We start from the raw sequence: 19,383 nt of genomic DNA on the forward strand, positions 1-19,383 counted from the left end.
ATATGTCTATAAATATCGCTACATTTTATACATGTCCCGGAAAATCGGCAAAAGTCCCGGACAATTTAACTCAATGTCCCGGAATTGGTCTGAAAAAATATGGCATGTATGCATTTGGGTTAAAAGTCAAGAAGACTTACAAGTTAAAAAGAGAAATGTACGTCAAAGTACAATAATGGTACGTCAACATAAATATAAAATACACTTCCAAGTATATATTTGTACGTCAAAGTACAATTTGTACTTCGACATACATGTTTGTAGTTCTATGTACACATTTTCTGAACAGCCAATCAAAACACTAGTCTCTTGAGCGGCTTTTCCTTCAGATTTATTCATAATAAATGTTTAAAATCTCTTTTTTAATTGAGGACAAAATGAATAAAAATATCAGAATGGCAAAAAAACAACACATAGAAGTTTTAAGTATTTAATGCATTGAAATAGATTATATACAAATTTGAAGAAGATTCAATTGTAACCTTTTTAAAATTAAAATTATTCAGCGTATTGTGAGTATTTATTGATTATGCTGGTCAGAGTATCACGACCGTCCAACACATTACTGTGTAGGAAATTCCCAACGGTAACCAAGCATTAACGGGATAAATAATGTATTATAACCTCACTGTTGGTCGTATTTTGAAATAACCATAACTTGCATAAGTCAGAGGTTAATTCTGCCACGCCAGGTCAATAAATACGCACAATATCTATGAGTTAGCAGTCGATAGTTGCATAATTTGGTATAAATTATAATAATAATAATGTTTAATAAACACGCACAATATCTATGAGTAAGCGGTTGATAGTCGCATAATTCGGTATAAATAATAATAATGTTCAATGTCAAATATCTCTAAAAGCAACAGATGTAAGGTGTCTTCTGATTGGATAACACTCAAGGGTCGGTGAAAATTGTACGTCGAAGTACATTTCTTGTTCTACCTAGTAGGTCTTGCAGACTTTCAACGTCATGGTAAGTCATATAGACACTAAGTACTGGTCCTACCCAGGAAACAGTTTGTTTCATCGAATGTCTCAATTCAACTTGACTGCTTGCTAAAGCAGTTGCATTAAGCATACAGTACACTGATTTAACATAATCAAAATCATGTGATGTGTCAAATCAATTTTGATTGACAAATTTGACAGGATTTTTTTAATCCAAGAAGTTTTAGACTGTCAAATAACACACACTACGTATTGAAAGCCATACCTGGAGCTTTCGTCTGTATATCACTGACTTCATCAGAAGAATGATTTCTACTGTTGGGAAACGTTTACACCACTTATTGTCTTCTTATTTATTATCAATGTATAATTATGTGTAACAGCATAACAACATACTTGTTTCGCAATTAAAATATTTAATAAATACAGGTATCTTGCAGGTTTCTAATTTTCTTTCGCAAACTATTGTTGAATAGTTTAAATTTTGTCGCCACTAAAAAACTAGCCATTTGTAGCAATTCTAAATCACTGTCTATACTGCATACACTTTGCTCTATAGTTACAATTTGAATGCAAATATTAGAATGCATCATGTTACATGTATATCATCCATATTTTTTTATTTAAACATTCAAATAACACATAACACAGTACATTATATAAAAAGGTATGTGGTATTGTGTGGAGATACAAAACACTTCACATCATTTATTTGCACATAAAAATAATAGTTACAAAATAAGTAAAACTAAAACACTGTCATCAACCTACATTTCAAGAATATTTACGTACATGAAATTATAAATTGGTATATGAAATTACAAAGTGGTGTTATTGTACTACCTTTTACAAAATTAACATTGCTGGTTTTGTACTAGCCATAAAAACATTTATCATGGATTAACAAGTAACAACCAATTTATTAATTACACAATAGAACGCAAATCATATTAATTGCATTATGCATTTACAAAACAAGCTATTTGCTACTGTTTAGAATTACACTATCTTACTAAAAAATGATCACAGGTACTTGTGCTTTTACATACTTGTGGTAAGTTTTTGTATTACTAGTTTGACAATTATCGACAGACACTTATCGATATACAGACAAAATTTGCATGGGAACTTTCATATTTTTTCAGCATAATTGCCTTCAAATTTTTAATTTAACAACCCTTTGACATTGTTTGCACATCTCATCTTATTATACCATAGCTGATTTTTGTTTATAGATAGACATATATAGACTTTTCAAAGTTCTATAAAAGTTCACACCTGTTCCATACAAGTAAACAAACAGAACCAATAAAGATCACCACAGATATTAAATAACTGTGTGTATAGCTTGGAAATTTTGATAGTTCAGGAATCCCTCCTTTGTTGATTTCTGTAAACCAAAACTGTCAGTTTTGCTGGATAGAATAGCTTGTATGATGCCCAGCTCTTGCCTTGGCAGAACAGCTTCTAAAAACGGAAAATCAACAAATATCTTAAAATTTGATCAAAAATGCAGACAATTTATAAATGTCTTGTTTTTTGTTGATTTCGAATCTGGAAGACTTTTTACGTAAGATTGTGATACGAAAATTCAACGGTATCGGATTTTGTGGTTTTAGGCCTAAACTAATTATAGTGATATGTAACCTTTCGGGATATCGGTAAAGTGCGAGCAGACGAGGTGTGAAAACGTTAAAAATTAACGCTAAAAGACTAAAAAGTTAGATCGGAATATCTTTAAATTTTGTAAATAAATGTGTTTCTGGTGGATAACAACGACAACTTACCAGAATATTGCTCATGATAACACGTAAAACTTCTTTCTGAGAGCGAATGGAAAATGCGTCACAAATTCTGACAAATAAACAGTATGGTGTCGTTATTGAAATACCGCGAGAATACTGGAAGAATAGAGATGCCAACTATAATGTTTAAAACAAAAAAAAATTTAACAAGCGTTTGTGATTTGTCAGGATAATAATAACAATTAAGATATTGAAAAGATCAACGCAAATAAATTCGACAGAAATCTGAGATTTGGCAATATATTAAAGACGGGTTATGTTCCCTTAAATTGTGTTTGGTAAAAACTGTCACTATATGTAGTGAACCAGTCTACGGCTTATACCCACTGAAGGAGAGCATTCAGGGGAGATAATTGAGTAATGACTTAATTCTGAAACGGTTGCGAAGAAAAACAAATAATGCGAGAATATTTAGTGCCATTCGCTACACAATTATGATGTCATTGATATAACTTTTCCTGAGGTATGTATTTACATGTGATTTAGCATATGTAATAGTGTTTTTGATTTGTTCAAGGTCATAAATAGCATCGCGAAAATATATGTCGCGTGGCAAATTTTTTTGAGACGCATCCATATGTGGTATTCTTATGTAATTTAATGTCTAAATTCCGATATGTATGAACGGTCAACGCCCGCTTTGCGGGCTTTTGCCCGTATTATCAGCGAGTTCTGGTCAGATGATTTTTCACAGAGTTATGGCCCTTTGAAATTTTCCATTAACTGTACATATAGTGCAATTCTTGTCCGGGCTATTTCTCCTCAACTAATGACCGGAATTCAACGAAACTTTATGGGAAGCTTAGCTAAAGAAACTTCAGCATACAGTTGATATAGTATTGACCTACCTGTACGCTGAAGCCAATCCCGTATCGAAAGTCAACCAGAGTCGTAACATATTTATGTCACGCTATAAATCAAAGAATGCTCATTTTCTTTGATACATTTCTTCATATATTGGTGAATGAATATAAATTACTGCATCGAGGAATATTTTAAGGTTCAAATGTTTCAAATGCATCTTATCTATAGATGAAAATTACTCATCAGTCTGAAATTCACAATTTTTACGCCATTGTTGCTTTGTCATGTGACGCAGGGGTTTTTATCTGAATTTTGGGAAAGGGTCTGGCCTTTTTTAGGAGAAAAAAAGGGCGCGAAACGCCGGATTTTGGGGGAAAAAATCACACATACGTCTGGTGGATTATAAGACTGATTTCAGTGTGAATCAGGTAGTTTTAAATAATATTTACTTTGAGTTTGTATTTACACTGCAATTTGTTTACAAAACAAGCCAGAATAATCTAAAATACCTGGAAATGTCATTCTGAATTTGAAAACACTTGAGCACATGGTATGTTACTAAAAATAGAAATAACGTCATATGACCGTGAAATCTCGGGAGATTCGCATTTCCAGAAAGTCTGTCACATCGCTGTTTTTCTCGATATGTAAGAGCAGAATAGATAAATTTTAAATGTTTAAGATTGTATTTTGTGAAAGAATATATCAGGTAAATGTGAAAAATGTCAATCTTTCCGATCAAGTGGTTGATTTGGGCCAATAAATGCATTTAAAAGCTGTTTTGGACCGGTCTTTGGCGCGACTTTATAGTTATGGACCAACCCCATTAGGAAAGTCAACCAGAAATTCCCGAAAAGTTGACAGTTAACAAAGACCGGTCCATTTTTGACTGGCGCGACTTTATAGTTATGGACCAACCCCATTAGGAAAGTCAACCAGAAATTCCCGAAAAGTTGACAGTTAACAGTCAAAAATCATAAAAAGCGACATTTAAAGTTATGGTAGCCAGAACTATGGGAAGCCTCACTACCAAGAGGAGATGTGCATATTATCAGCGGGTTCTGGTCGGATGATTTTTCACAGAGTTATGGCCCTTTGAAATTTTCTATAAAAAAATTCTTGTCCCCCAAACTACTGTGCCCTCAAGACGTTTCCTTTTATCTGAATATATAGTGCAATATTGTGACAAAAAAAACTTTGGGGAGCATCACAGTCTTCGAAATTAGCACACGCCCGATCGCCCGTGGCGAGTAAAATTACTGCCGGGCACATACAAAAATTCACGTTTGTGGCCCGCCGGGCATGTAAATTATTGAAGCCAATTGACAGTTTATAAAAAAAAATCGTAAGCGGATCTTGATATTTGCAGATCTATTTTTCAATTTTGCAAACAAACACCTTGCCGTAAGTTGTAAAACAATGAAATTCGATTGGTTTAACAACACGCACCTGCTTGCACACGTCATCGTTATTGTTTTTGACCGATGCAGTTCGGTCACATTCGGTTCTTATCGACGGTTTCTCTAGACATTAATCGAGAAGATGCTTTTTGAATCGATCATTTCAATCAAGTAATACGCTTCCGTTTTTGTCAATGTAAACAAATGTCATTGTCGACATAGAGGCAGTATCTTAGGTATGTTGATGGGGCTAAGCCCAATAAAGCACTTCCAAAATAGAAAATTGACAATGATTTAGAGAAAAAGGAAGCCAAGAAATGGTACGAGGACACCAGAGAACGCTCTTTTCAAGAGCACTGGTGTAACGATCGACCGTCTTAATTCTAGTGATTGATTAGATGTAATTGTATTCACTACTATTGAAACAAATGTTCTGATTTACTATGTGTAGCATGTAAGTGTTAAAATGTTGCAATTTGTTATAATTTTAGTTAAAAAAGTTTGGGCATGTAAAAAATATGTTGGGCATGTAAAAATTCTTAAGTAACTGGCCCGACTGGCATGTAACTTTTCAAAGCTAATTTCGAAGACTGGCATCACCTGTCTCCAGTGGTTTCTTGTTGTCAAAATTGTATAGACTCAAGGCCCAAAAGTACTTAGAGCGGCCAGTTTTCATTTGTGGGCGGGCAAAAACTTGTTATCAAATAATATATACTATGGATTTTTAGCTCACCTGAGCACAATTTGCCCATGTTGAGCTTTTGTGATCGCCTTTTGTCAGTTGTGCGGGGTCGACATTTGACTTGTTAACACTCTAGAGGCCACATTAGTTGTCTGCTCTTCATGAAATTTGGTCAGAAGATTCGTCCAATGATTTCTTGGACGACTTCAAAGGCATCAGTCATGAAAAAGATGGAAGTCTTGCAGGCCTTTTCTGCCCTATGCCACGGGTCCGAATATCGGCCCCATTCCCAATGCAAATCTGGTTGTTTTTTTCTCAATTGAATAAAAAAATTCCCAATAAAAAAAAAAAAATAAATAAAAACTTTAAATATATAAGTTAACCTGATCCAGTGTAGAAAATAGAAAAATATTGCATAATCAAATTATCTGTTGCCTTGAATTTGTTTTTAAAACAGTAAATATGTAAAATTGATTATTTAAGACTTCCCTTATTTTCCCCAAAATCTGGCGTTTCGTGCAATTTTTTTCCCCGCAAAAAGGCCAGGCCCTTTCCCCAAAATCAGATATCAAAACCTGCACTTAGCACACATGTTCATAATATTTTGTAAAATTTTAATAATATGTTATCAAAATAGTCGTTATTTACCAGTTAATGGCTTCTTTGAAATATAAGAAACACTATTTACATGCGATTATTTTTCCCAATTGAACCAGTTTTGTGATTATTATTTTTTCCCAAAATGGTTTTTTTTATGATGCGAAATTTCCAAAATTCCAGTGTGGCGTTTTCTCAAAATGGAGCGGAAAAGACCTGTCTTGCTGCTGTTGTTGATGTAAAGGAAGTGGTTTTCTTAAATTTTCCCTCTGTTCACACTTCTGTGACTAATAAAGTAATGGCTTAAATAAACACAAATTCAAACTCCAGAAATGAGTATAACAGCTAGGGGTGATGTCATCTTTTGACAGTAGTCAGGCCTGTCTGGGGTGTGATTTTTCTGCGCATCTGCATATTTCCGCTGATTAGGCTGTCCGGGTGGTTTTTTCTAAAAAAATATATTAAAAAAATGGGGATGTGGTACTAACAATTTTGCGGGCTTATTTCAGAACCGACCCAACATATCTGCAGCCCCCAAAACCACTCCGCATATTACAATGGTAGATTCTACCTAAGCATTTTTATTTCTGCTGTTTTCGGAGAAAACCCGAGGTATTGTCATAGCCAGCTCGTCGTGTCGTGTCCGCCGTCCTCGTCGTGCTTAAACCTTAACATTTTGTCAAGATTTTGAACATTGGCATTAAAATCAGAATGCTTCAACCTACAACTTTGAAACTTCATATGTAGCTGCACCTTGATGAGTTCTACATGCCACAACCATTTTTGGGTCACTAGGTTAAAGGTCAAGGTCACTGTGACCTATATAAAAAAAAATTCTGACAAGCTTTCATTTATTAAAAACTGCACCCGCAGCCGAGCGTGGCACTTGTTATGCGGTGCTCTTGTTGAAATAAGCAATATGTTTGGCTGTCATTTCCCAATCTTCCAATCAAAGTCTGTGTTTCAATATTTGTTTGGCAATTCTTTGCTGATTCATGTGCAAATGGAAACATTGTTATTAAAGCGGAAAGGAAGATAATTGAGCAAACCTCTAACGAATCTCACAAAATCTTAAAAATTGACACATTATTGAAAAACTACTTCCAATGGGAATAGAAACAACAGAAGATATACATGTGAAGCAGAAAGCTTTACCAATTTCCAAATGGCTACGGAATAGTGACTGTCCTGGTAATTAGGCAGTGTACTCCATGTAAAAACGTCTCGAAAAACACAGCCTGTGGTAAATTGTCGTTTGTTGAACACTGTAACAGTGTTGACCATATTTCAAAGGTGAAGTTTACAGAATTGTCCTCCCATCGTACTTCACCTCAATTTCACCCCTGGAAATGGATGGAGTGTTTGATATAGATGTATTTGTCAATTGACACCAGCCCAACGCCCTATGCTGATAATGTGTGGAAAGCCAAGTATGTGAAGGTAAAAATTCCCAAGTGATCTGGTTAAATGGCCAGGTGCCATGGCACTCCCAGGACCACTGTCACTGATATTAGAAAGTCACAGCTTTGTTCATCACACACCAGTAGGACATCTGTTGTTGCAGTTTGGGCGTGCTCATGATTGTTGCTGGATGAGAGCAAGTTGCTGAAGAACATGATGTCGCTCACAAGATCCATACAGGGAACCAGACAAGACTTGTAAGCAGTCCACTCATGGTCACTTGCATCCTTATGCAGAGTATACTTGCGACTATAAAAGCTCATAGCAAGCTTCAAGAAATACTAATTCAGAGCTTGTTAGCAAATGTTGTTTTTTGTAGGGAATGTGAAGTGAGGATGTTGTTAAAGCTCTAATTAGCTGAAAAGAGCAATGTCAATGGTAAGTGACAAATTTTGCCCTGTGAGTTAATTTCTTGCTGTAAGCGTACCTGCAGCAGGCATTTGCCTTTTGTCTATCAAAGTAATATCCCTGTTTAAATTATATGGTTCTTAGTGGTTTCTAATGAAACTAATGGTGATAATATTTGTTGATGTAATTTCTAATCCAAGTTTGATAACCAACCAGACAGCATGAAGAACTATCCTGTAACATATTATATGTTACATCTATGTACATGTAATAGGTTCATAGGATTCGAAAAACATGGTATGTCTGTAAGTTATCCTATCAGAACGCATAGTTTATGTGAAAATTAAGAAAGTTGTTATTATTTATGTATGAGAAAGTCTATTGCTTTAATTCCAGTTGAAATTCTCATAAGGTGGTTAATTTCAAAGAGTTTGTTACTACATGTATCATCATATTTCTTATGCTTAAAATATTATTGTTCATATCTGTGCTGCCTCATGCGTAAATTGGTCTAATGCCATATGAAGTCTGTGTAGCTCCGGACCAGCATGTGTGTTCAGGAGCTACACCCTCTCTTCTATAAGTCACTGACATATGTAAGGTGTTTTGGTCTCTTCTATAGGTCACTGACATATGTAAGGTGTTGTGGTCTCATTCTTCTATAAGTCACTGACATATGTAAGGTGTTTTGGTCTCTTCTATAAGTCACTGACATATGTAAGATGTTTTGGTCTCTTCTATAAGTCACTCACATAGGTAAGGTGTTTTGGTCTCTTCTATAAGTCACTGACATATGTAAGGTGTTTTGGTCTCTTCTATAAGTCACTGACATATGTAAGGTGTTGTGGTCTCTTCTATAAGTCACTGACATATGTAAGGTGTTGTGGTCTCTTCTATAAGTCACTGACATATGTAAGGTGTTGTGGTCTCTTCTATAAGTCACTGACATATGTAAGATGTTTTGGTCTCTTCTATAAGTCACTGACATACCGTAATTACTCTATGTTTTCGGACACTTAAAAATAATTGTTTTTTTTCGTGTCCGAAAACTTAGATACGAAAAATATTCAAAAAATACCGGTGTCCGAAAACTTAGAGTCGAAAATTAAAGTGTCCGAAAATAGCGTCAATTGTATCGACGACTACCGATATTAGCACGTGCTTGTAAAATACCATGCCGTATAGTATAAATTACATTCATATATGTTTGCACTGCATTTTTAATTATTTTAAATGCTTAATTTATTTTACATAAAGTTACTTCAAGGTTGTACTTTGACCAACGAGTTCAAAGATGAGCATGTGATGTACCGATACTCGCAAGTATGAACCTGTAATTTACGCAATAAAAAAGGAACATATGAATTCTTTGTTTGTTCATTTCCGATAGTTGTTGTCTAACACCTTCCATTGTTCGTAAAACTTGTAATAGGGTGCATCACACTTTGAAGCGTTAAGTATTTATCACAGTTATTTTACTGAGAAGGGGTAGTACCATTGCGGTAGATAATTGAACTGTTAATTGGCACTACGCCTGGTAATTGTCATAACGCTTATTTTCAAAAGAAAGTTGTTTAAGATTATCATAATTGGCACCAATTGACATTATTCTGTTGTTCCACTATGGCTTTTAACGTTTAATTACTGATTTCTTTAATCTGATTGGTGAATTAATACGATCCAATCGACGTTTAATCTGCATTACCGGTATATTACCGGTAGCTTTAATCTGTTTGATAAATTCCATCATTCAAATTATTCTGAGACTTCGAATGTTATTTTAGCAATATAATTGTTCACGTGCACTTTTATTTATGGATAAGTTTGTGAAGCGGTTTTCAACCGCTGAGGAGGCACTTCCGCAAGCATGGAAGACGTCGCCCTTACCTAGGTTTACACCAAAGAGGCCTGTTGGGCGACCTAAGAGACCCGGATTTTCTACCTGTTCTGCGAGCAAGCGTGCGTTGTTGGATTTAGGTGCCAGTGATCAGTGCTCTACCGGCACGTTGAATTTAACTAGTGATCCGTGCTCTACATTGGATTTACCGGTTACTAGTGAAATTAGCAGTACAGTACCGGCACGTGATGATACCGGAAGTATAAACGCGGATTTTGTTGTCGAAGACTGTTCGGTGCAGAACCGCGAGGGAGAAGTGACCACGAGCTCCCCAGCAGTTCGTGGTCATTATAAGACCTACTCTATGGAAGAGAAGCAAGAGGTCTTGCGGTATGCAGACATGCATGGCATCCGTCAGGCCAGCCGCACCTACAAGATACCGAAATCTACTTTGGGCAGTTGGAAAACGATGAACTTCGACGCGATACCACGGGACAAGCGGGGCCATCTCGAGAAGACAGGCCGTCCCCTGTCTTATGGGATGGCTATTGAAGAGAAGCTTATCGGGTTCGTGTTGGAGCAGATACCACGGGACAAGCGGGGCCATCTCGAGAAGACAGGCCGTCCCCTGTCTTATGGGATGGCTATTGAAGAGAAGCTTATCGGGTTCGTGTTGGAGCAGAGGGAGTTGCAGCTGGCTGTTACGATCGACGATCTGTGCATCTGTGCGCGCGATCTTGTGACTCCGGAAAACCCTACATTCAGAGCCAGTCGCTGTTGGGCCACCAGATTCATGAACAGACACGACCTGGTCTTACGAGCCAAAACGTCCATGGCTCAGAGACTCCCAGTAGACCTGGAAGAGAAGATTGCTTCCTTCCACGATTTTGTCCGGCGTCAGAGGGAGCGCGATGACTACGACGACATGTTTATCGTCAATATGGACGAAACTCCAGTGTATTTTGACATTGTCCCCGGCAAGACGCTTGAAACGAAGGGGAAGAAATCGATCCGCATACGAACAACTGGGTCGGAGAAGCGCCATTTGACAGTTGTTCTAGCCGTCGCTGCAAGTGGAGCTGTACTACCACCAATGGTAATATTCAAGGGATTGAGAGAGCTGAAGCTTACACCTCCACCTGGGTGGCTGGTGTGTGTGCAGCGGAAAGGGTGGATGGACGAAGCGCTTATGATCCGATGGGTCAAAGAGATTCTCGTGCCATACACTGAGGACCGCTGTCTTCTCGTGCTTGACAGTTTCGCAGGGCACAAGACGGAAGCCGTGAAGAAGGCCATGCGAAAGGCCAACGTCGTACCGGCAGTGATTCCGGGTGGCTGCACATCAAAACTGCAGCCACTCGATGTCTCCGTGAACAAACCCTTCAAGGTAATGCTCACATTAAGAATTATTTAATAAGCGTATTTGGAGTATTCTTGTATGCAGCATTTGTATCGACATCTTAATAATTCACCGTTACCATTCCGTTATTAGCCTATTGGCGTTAAATATATCCTTTATGCATGCCCCTCATTTAACATGGTAGCGATAATACCCGTACTGCGGTGTATCATTATTAAAATACCGGTACAAGTTATTCATACATTTTTTTATTAATAAAAATTACCGCAATATTAAAAAACGCTTACCAGTATAATATTAATATTTTTCCAGGCTGAACTGCGCAAATCCTGGGGGACATTTATGAAGGAAGAGTCCGCAAAGGTTGTCGGGACAGGTTAACGGATCAAAGCGGCCAGTAAAGAAGAAATAGTAAGATGGCTTGCGTCGGCCACGGATAACATTAAGGGAAAACCCGACCTCGTCCGCCGCAGCTTCAAGGCATGCGGAATTTCGAATATGTTGAGTGGCCAGGAAGACAGTCTCATCCGCAAAGACGCTGTTGAAACGCCCGCAGCTGATTCCGACGACGACGCGGAGCCGGAAGTGGACGATTACGAGGACGATGACGTGTCGATCGCCGAGCTGATCTCTCGTGAGATCGAGAAAATGTAAAAGAAACGGGGCGCTGAGTTTAGGAAAAAACTCATTCAATCCTTCAAAAGAATTGTTCTTACATGTTCCGGTAGTCGTAACATGCGTTTTTATTTCAATACAACATTTTTTCAGAAGTTGTAATGTTCATAAGGAATTTGTATTATCTATAAATGTCATTCACCAATAATTATGCTCAACATTAATGAAAATGAATGTCATTACTGGTATGTACCGGGTGTGTTTTGTTTGTTTGTCTAATATTACCGGTAAATTGAAATAAAAGCAATAAATAAATGAGCAATAATTTATTGTGTTGTACTCTTCGTTCTCTGCTTTTCAATAAATACAACCACACAGCTTTGCTACCTCTTACCTGAAATTAAATAGAACAAAGATATATAATATTAAACATACTGCTTCCTTCAAACGGCATCAATTCAAATGCTATCGGCATCAATTCAAATGCCATCGGGCGAAACCATTGTTTAATACCGGTTTACAAGGTTATCCACCCAAATTGCAAATGTAATGGTCCGTTGCCCTCAGCATGCAACTGCTGTGTTTTATGATGTTAATCTGGTTGTAAAACCCCATGATCGAAGTGTCATTAGATATCGAAACAGGACCGAAATTTGGCAAAATAGCGCTGTAAAATATACTGTCCGAAAACTTAGAGACATTAATTATGGACGAAAACTCGTGTGTACGAAAATTAAGAGTCACGAAAAATAATTATTTTTGCTAAAAAAAGGGGTGTCCGAAAACTTAAAGTGTCCGAAAACATAGAGTTATTACGGTATGTAAGGTGTTTTGGTCTCTTCTATAAGTCACTGACACATGTAAGGTGTTGTGGTCTCTTCTATAAGTCACTGACGTATGTAAGGTGTTGTGGTCTCTTCTATAAGTCACTGACATATGTAAGGTGTTGTGGTCTCTTCTATAAGTCACTGACATATGTAAGGTGTTGTGGTCTCTTCTATAAGTCACTGACATATGTAAGGTGTTGTGGTCTCATAAGTGAACATGGTAGCTGCTGACCAGGCTGGCTGCATATGGCATGGGACTCATTTTTGCATAGAACATAATGTTCATATGATGTCTTGGCTGTGGAAGTGTATAATTTTTATATTTCCAGACTATGATGAAGTGAATAATGTGAATGTGAAGCACAATGGAGAAAGAATTTGTGGTAAGACTAATTTTGTTATATAAATAATAAGAGGAGGATAAATAAATTTAGATTAAGATAGAACATAAATTTTTTAATTGGAAATCAAAATACATTTACATTTGATTGTGTCACCTAAACAATTTAAACTGGCTGTTCTTTTGTATAAGAAGATATGAGTTTCATCAATAAATTATGTAAACAAATTTGGTAATATCTAAGTAACTGCTGTAACGCAAACATATTTCTTGTCTTTCCTACTGTATAAAGATAAACATATATAACAGCATTATAATGATGTTTAAATACATCATATCTGAATACTGACCTGAACATTGAAAGAAAAACTGATTGGTTTTCCAAATAATGAGATTATCCAAATAATCTTATTCTGTAAACAGTACCCATTTTCAAATACAATTAAAAGATACATACTGTATACGTGCGCTTATAAGACGCATTTTTAACCAGGTTTTCCGAAGGAAAAAACTGGTTATTAGATTGGCGAATGCGGGCGGGCTGGCTGGCGGGCAGGCGGGCGGAAAAAGCTTGTCCGGGCCATAACTATGTCGTTCATTGTCATATTTTAAAATCATTTGGCACATTTGTTCACCATCATTGGACGGTGTGTCGCGCGAAATAATTACGTCGATATCTCCAAGGTCAAGGTCACACTTTGAGTTCAAAGGTCAAAATTGGCAATAAATGAGCTTGTCTGGGCCATAACTATGTCATTCATTGTGAGATTTTACAATTATTTGGCACATTTGTTCACCATCATGGGACGGTGTGTCGCACGAAAGAATCATGTCAATATCTCCAATGTCAAGGTCACCACAACTTAAAATAGATTTATTTTGAAACAAACTTACAAAGGGGGTTAATTTTGTTTGTTCATTTCAAAAGTTCAGTTTGAGTTGTCTCCCTTAATCAGATTTTTTTTCACAATGAAAACCTGGTTTTGTGACAATTTTGTCCCTTGTTAAGACTTATATTAATGAGTTACAGTTGGGGCCGCGTCTTATAAGCAAGATACTGGTGAAAATAAACAAAAAATTTCAAAATATCGAGTTTACTGGGCTTATGCTAGCCAAGTTCGACATTTGTCAGTTGTTTTGAATCATCGCGGCAGCCATTTGCATTTTCTCTAAAGTCTGTATTGGCCCGTACCGTGTATCGGAACGCTATGTTCAGTTACCGATTTATTTGTAATAAATTGTATTGTTACTGATTTTGTTGTCTATTATTTTTAATTTGAATTTTTGTTATTTTTGGGGCGTAAGACGTTATATTGTTAGTGATTATTCTTGAAAAGTTTTTATCACCTGATTGTCTGCGCTCGATGTCGTTAAATGCCATATAAATTGGTCATTATAGTATGCGTGTGTAAGCGGCGACATGATGCCAACATGCTTAAAACAACAGCAAAATCAATTCTCAGTTTGAAACTGTCAATTGTTTAATAAACACGCTGCCGATTACAAATGCTATTTGACAAGTTTGTATCACCTGATCGTCTTTGTTCCACGTCGTTAATTTTCAATTAAGACATAATTGGCAATTAGGGTATCCTCTGAAATAAGTTACCAGTTTGCAACTGTCAATTGTTAAATAAACACGTTTATTCAGACGACCCACTTAAGCCGATGACACCTTATTTATTAGGGGCCAACAACGACGGGAGCAATGAGCGACCGCATGCAATTATCTGCATATGGCTTTCTTCTTGACACGTGATTTCGATCTGCGCTTCGGAGTCTATCTTTCTATCACGCGATTGGCTAATTTTATGAAAGAAGGCGTTACCTATTGTTGATAGACAATGGGCGTAAAATTTGCATAATCTAGGTAATAAAACTAAACGCTTTCAAAATATCTGCCTATTAGATTTCAATACCTGTCAAACAATACAATTAAGATGACTGACACGATCAATTTTGCTTGTGCATTGATATTACGAACGTTATATGTTTGCAATTGTTTGCAATTGTTAGGGCAAAGGATTAAATACGCAATTGTTAGAAATTTTGTTAATTTGATAATTATTTTTATTGCATGAATATAAATTAAAACCCACTAATATATCATAAAATAAACAAATATTATTTACTTTGTTGTTTGATTGTTTTATTTTTCAGACTTTCGTGAATTACTAATTGTATGCAGCGCGAGTTTGAAAAATTCTCAATGTGTTACTAATTGATGATTTTCTTTAACATTCTGCCATTTTTCGGCCAATGAATACGGCAAAATTTGACCGCATCTTTCACGCGGGTCAGTCTCAAATCCACCCATTATAAATTCCGAAGTCGGGTGCATCTTATAAGCGAGGGCGTCTTATAACGCACGTATACGGTAATCACTCAAAATCAGCGAATACTTTGTAAAATAAAGTTAACCCATTAAAATCAGTGTTCCTTACAGCAAAAGCCAAAATGTTCAACACTATATGTGGTATGGTAACATTGATTTAATGAGAAACAAAATGTTGGTTATTATTATTTTTTTGTGGGACAGTATATTCCATTTGAATTACCCAAACAATATCCCTACAATTATGAGCAAATGTGAGATTTGATTGGGGCAGCATCGGAAGAATGACTGTTTTGAATGTGACCATTTTCATGTTATTTATGACCAGAATAGCCTTCTTGCAAATAAGGTTGCTAATAAGTTATAGTTTGTGCAGACAATTTTGAAACAGATGAATTGTAGACCAAGAGGATTGAATTCTTATAGACGACATTCTGTTACAGGTCCTGTATACGCAACAGAAGCAAAAGAAAGCTAAGACCTGGCATGACGGAACCCTCTTGCTCTCAGGAAATGGAACTAAGGTAAGTGTGTGAAGGCATTGTATAATGCTTTGGTTTCTGGAGCCAATTAAGGACTTGTTCTTGGGGTTTTGCTGGGAAATATATGTATTGGATTGCCTTGTATAAACTATGCTGTTTGGTTCGGTAAAGGTAACAGCTGTTAATTTAGTGCAAAAAACAAGTTGTTTTGAAGTTGACTAGAATAAATTTTATCATAGATTATTTGTTGTTTGATTACAACTTTTTAGTGTTGCCTGTTTTTTTTTAACCAGGTGTTAGCAGCATTAGCAATGAAGCATGGGCATGTTCACCTGAATTAAATTGCATGCAATTCCCATATGAATTGGCCATGGACAGTAGATGATTCCTATTGAAATTGGGGTCACTAGGTCAAAGGTTATGGTCAGTGTCAATAAATTTTAAAATAGTTTCCGATCAATAACTCTTCCACTGATTCACCGATTGGCTTGATACTTCCCATGTGAATATGCCTTGGACAGTATATAACTCATATTGAAATTGGGGTCACTAGGTCGAAGGTCAAGGTCATTGGGTGGCATATGTCTCCAACTGTGGAACTCTTGTTTAACAAGTGCAGTCAACTACAAGTCTTGACTGTTGTGTGTTACATTGTGTGTTACATTATTGCGGCTTAAGCAGCATATTATATAAGATTACTTTTCCCTGCCAAAGGCAGAGGGATGTTGAATTGGCGTTATGTCAGTCTACCCCTTTGTCTGTCAAAAATTTTTCAGGGCCAAAATGTATCTCAGACACTATAGAAGATATCAACATGCAACTTCATGGGTGTATAGATATCAAAGATAAGAGCCATGCAAAATAACCCTTACCCTACGCTTTCTTAAGAGTTATTATCCTTTTTTGTCCCCTACCGGTGAAACCGAAGGGGACTTATGGTTTGGGTTCTGTCCATCACACTTTTTGGGATCCTGCGATAATTTTTTCATGAAACTTTAATCATGGATAGATGGCAATATAGAGATTATGCACGCCATTTCATTTTGTTCCTACGTCAATAATTCTGGTTGCTATGGCAACAAATATAAAAAAACAACACAAAAACATTCTGACAATGGTGGAGTTTCACCGGTAGGGAACCATATTGATTGGCAATCTCTTATTTATAATGTAACTTTTCACAGCTATATCTCATATACACATGTACCATTCAAGATTTCAACATGAAACTTCATTTTTGTATTGATATCAATGTGGAGAAGTTTGGGTCTTAAAAACCATTATGTTACACTTTCTTAAATAAGAGTAATTCCCTTTTGTTATTTTTTTATGATAAAACTTTTAAGGGCTGTATCTCAGACAGGATACAAGATGAAACTTCATGAGAGTGTAAAAGTCATGGGCAGAAGTGCCATTCACAAGAACCATAACCTACTCTTTCCAGGGTTCGCACAGGGCTTGAAAAGTGCTTGAAAACGAGTCCTAGGCTTGAAAAGCCCTCGAACAAAGGTTGGCCTTGAAAAAGTGCTTGAAAAGTGCTTATTTCATGTAAAAAAGCCTTGAAAATGTTTCTTTCTGCTCAAAATTACATGTATCATCGCTTTAATTATAATCTTAAATCGTTCTTAAGGGAAATATTTCGAAAAATTATCATAAATTCCTTCGCGCAAAAAGTTGAGTACGAAATATATAAGCTTCGTACACTATTGAGTACGAAACGTTATGTGTACACGTCACAGATTATGTGTACTACGTCAGAGGTTCTCCATTGTGATCAATTTTCGCGAGTGAAAACGCAGCAATGGGGAAGTGTCATTTCAAACCAGGGTGGTTAACTGAATATTCCTGGGTACAGAAAACAAATGACATTCAAAAAGCACATTGTCGGGTCTGTATGAAGACCGTTGATGTCAGGGGATGGGGAAAAGCGCTTTGAAAAGCCACGAGAAAGGGGAAACCCACAAAGAAAACATGAAATTGAGAAGCAATGTGTTTGTTTGTAATAACTTTAAAAAGTAAATAGATACATTCAGTACACCAGTTTAGAATCGCCCGGCAAAAACGTTTATTCTTTTTACCACAATAATTTTTTCGGGATTTAGTGTCAATGTGAGAAGATGTAAAAATAAAGGGTAATATTTATTTTGTATGATAACAGGTTAGGTCAGACGGCATATGCAGTTTTTTGTCATAAATAGCCAATTAAAGTTTAACCTTAGGAAAATTATTAAAAATCATTCAGCTTACAGAATTAGTATTTCAAAACATTGTCATAGCATTTGTTTTCAATCAGCAAAAAGTTCATTTGAAAATAATAAAGCCTTCTATACCCATATGCACATTTCAAAACATAACTCATTCAATCAGTTCCGGTTAACTTTTTGCTGCATTTTTCCACCCTGTAAGCTATTTACAAAAGATTTCTTGCTAAAACTTTGTTAATTTATTCCTTTACCTAATGTATACCTTAGACACTTATCATTTTGTTTTTATTGGGGCATTATGGAAAATTAAATACAAATTAATCGGAACTGCTGATTATCGGGAACTGGTTGACAAACTGTATGTGAGACTCATTGAGTTAAGGATGGATAACATGTATGTAATAACTAGAAATAACATGTATGAGTTATTGTGGAATAAGTTTAATTTGTTTGAGCAAATAAATGATATTAACTGTGTTAAACTTGCTTGAAAATGCACTTTTTTAAGGAAACTAACGTATGGTTCTCGGCCTTGAAAATGAAAATTGGGCCTTGAAAAGTCATTGAAAAGTGCTTGAATTTAGGTTTGAGAATTCTGTTTGAACCATGCTTTCATTGAATAAGAATTATATTGCCCTTTGTTGTTTTCATCATGAGACTTCATGGGTGTATAAATATCAATGAGGAGAATTGAGACACATAAAACCAATTACCCTACACTTAATTATATTTTTTTTGGATTGTGCCGTATATTTAGGGATTTGCACTCATCCATCACCAATTATTTTGGCAGGGGAAATCAATTCAACAAATGTGCTTGTTGCATACAGTATGAGTGAATTGCATGTGATCTTCTATAATGTCTTTATGTATTTGAACTTTTCTAAACTGATATGAACTAAACTAAATATGAAGTCCATTGATGAACTAACAAATCGATTGTTTTAGCATGTACATTGTACATGTAACAAAGAGAGAAAGTATTTGTAATACAGTAGACTATGCCAATGCCGGACTCTCCGAATACCGGAAATCTCACGATTCAGAACGGTCAATTAATTACAAAATTAATGCATGCCATTGCGATGATCACTTTCTTGTGATCTTCTTTAGAAATGTGCTCTGCAGCAGAGAGTGATCTCAGACTTTTTCAAGAAATTGTGAACTTCATGCATGTGTAGGTTTTGACAAGACTTGCTGAGATTATGAATGTCTTCAAAATATGATGTTGTTTTTTGCGTGTGTGTGTGTATGTTTTGTGAAATGTGTAATGTCTTGAATAATAAATCGTGTGTCCACGACAATCGTGTCGGTAAATAGCTATACAAAGCT

The 19,383-nt window shown here is 36.2% G+C and overlaps 1 protein-coding gene and 1 long non-coding RNA gene across 8 annotated transcripts in view; one reads left to right on the plus strand and one right to left on the minus strand.

Annotated features, from left to right (window-relative positions):
- LOC127833625 (protein ZGRF1-like) overlaps nt 1–19,383 on the plus strand; it is a 128,168-nt gene that overhangs the window by 11,968 nt on the left and 96,817 nt on the right. For 4 of the 7 annotated variants that reach the window (XR_008027528.1, XM_052358982.1, XM_052359020.1 and 1 more), the window contains exons 2-3: nt 13,020–13,073; nt 15,809–15,889. Coding sequence is in view for 6 of the 7 variants with exons in the window: in XM_052358982.1 (XP_052214942.1) it covers nt 13,056–13,073; nt 15,809–15,889 (99 nt within the window). In the remaining variant the exon portion in view is untranslated. Of the gene's footprint in view, nt 1–3,091; nt 3,223–7,806; nt 7,901–7,990; nt 8,082–13,019; nt 13,074–15,808; nt 15,890–19,383 lie in introns of those variants that run through there. The other 3 variants (XM_052358993.1, XM_052359005.1, XM_052359014.1) reach the window with 3 other exon arrangements.
- LOC127833725 (uncharacterized) lies at nt 1,558–2,843 on the minus strand. The gene is made up of 2 exons (XR_008027571.1): nt 2,742–2,843; nt 1,558–2,421 (listed from the first exon to the last, which is right to left on the minus strand). It is a non-coding gene; the product is annotated as an uncharacterized LOC127833725 (long non-coding RNA).

This window comes from Dreissena polymorpha, chromosome 1, assembly GCF_020536995.1.
Source record: "Dreissena polymorpha isolate Duluth1 chromosome 1, UMN_Dpol_1.0, whole genome shotgun sequence".
Taxonomy (NCBI): Eukaryota; Metazoa; Mollusca; class Bivalvia; order Myida; family Dreissenidae; genus Dreissena; species Dreissena polymorpha.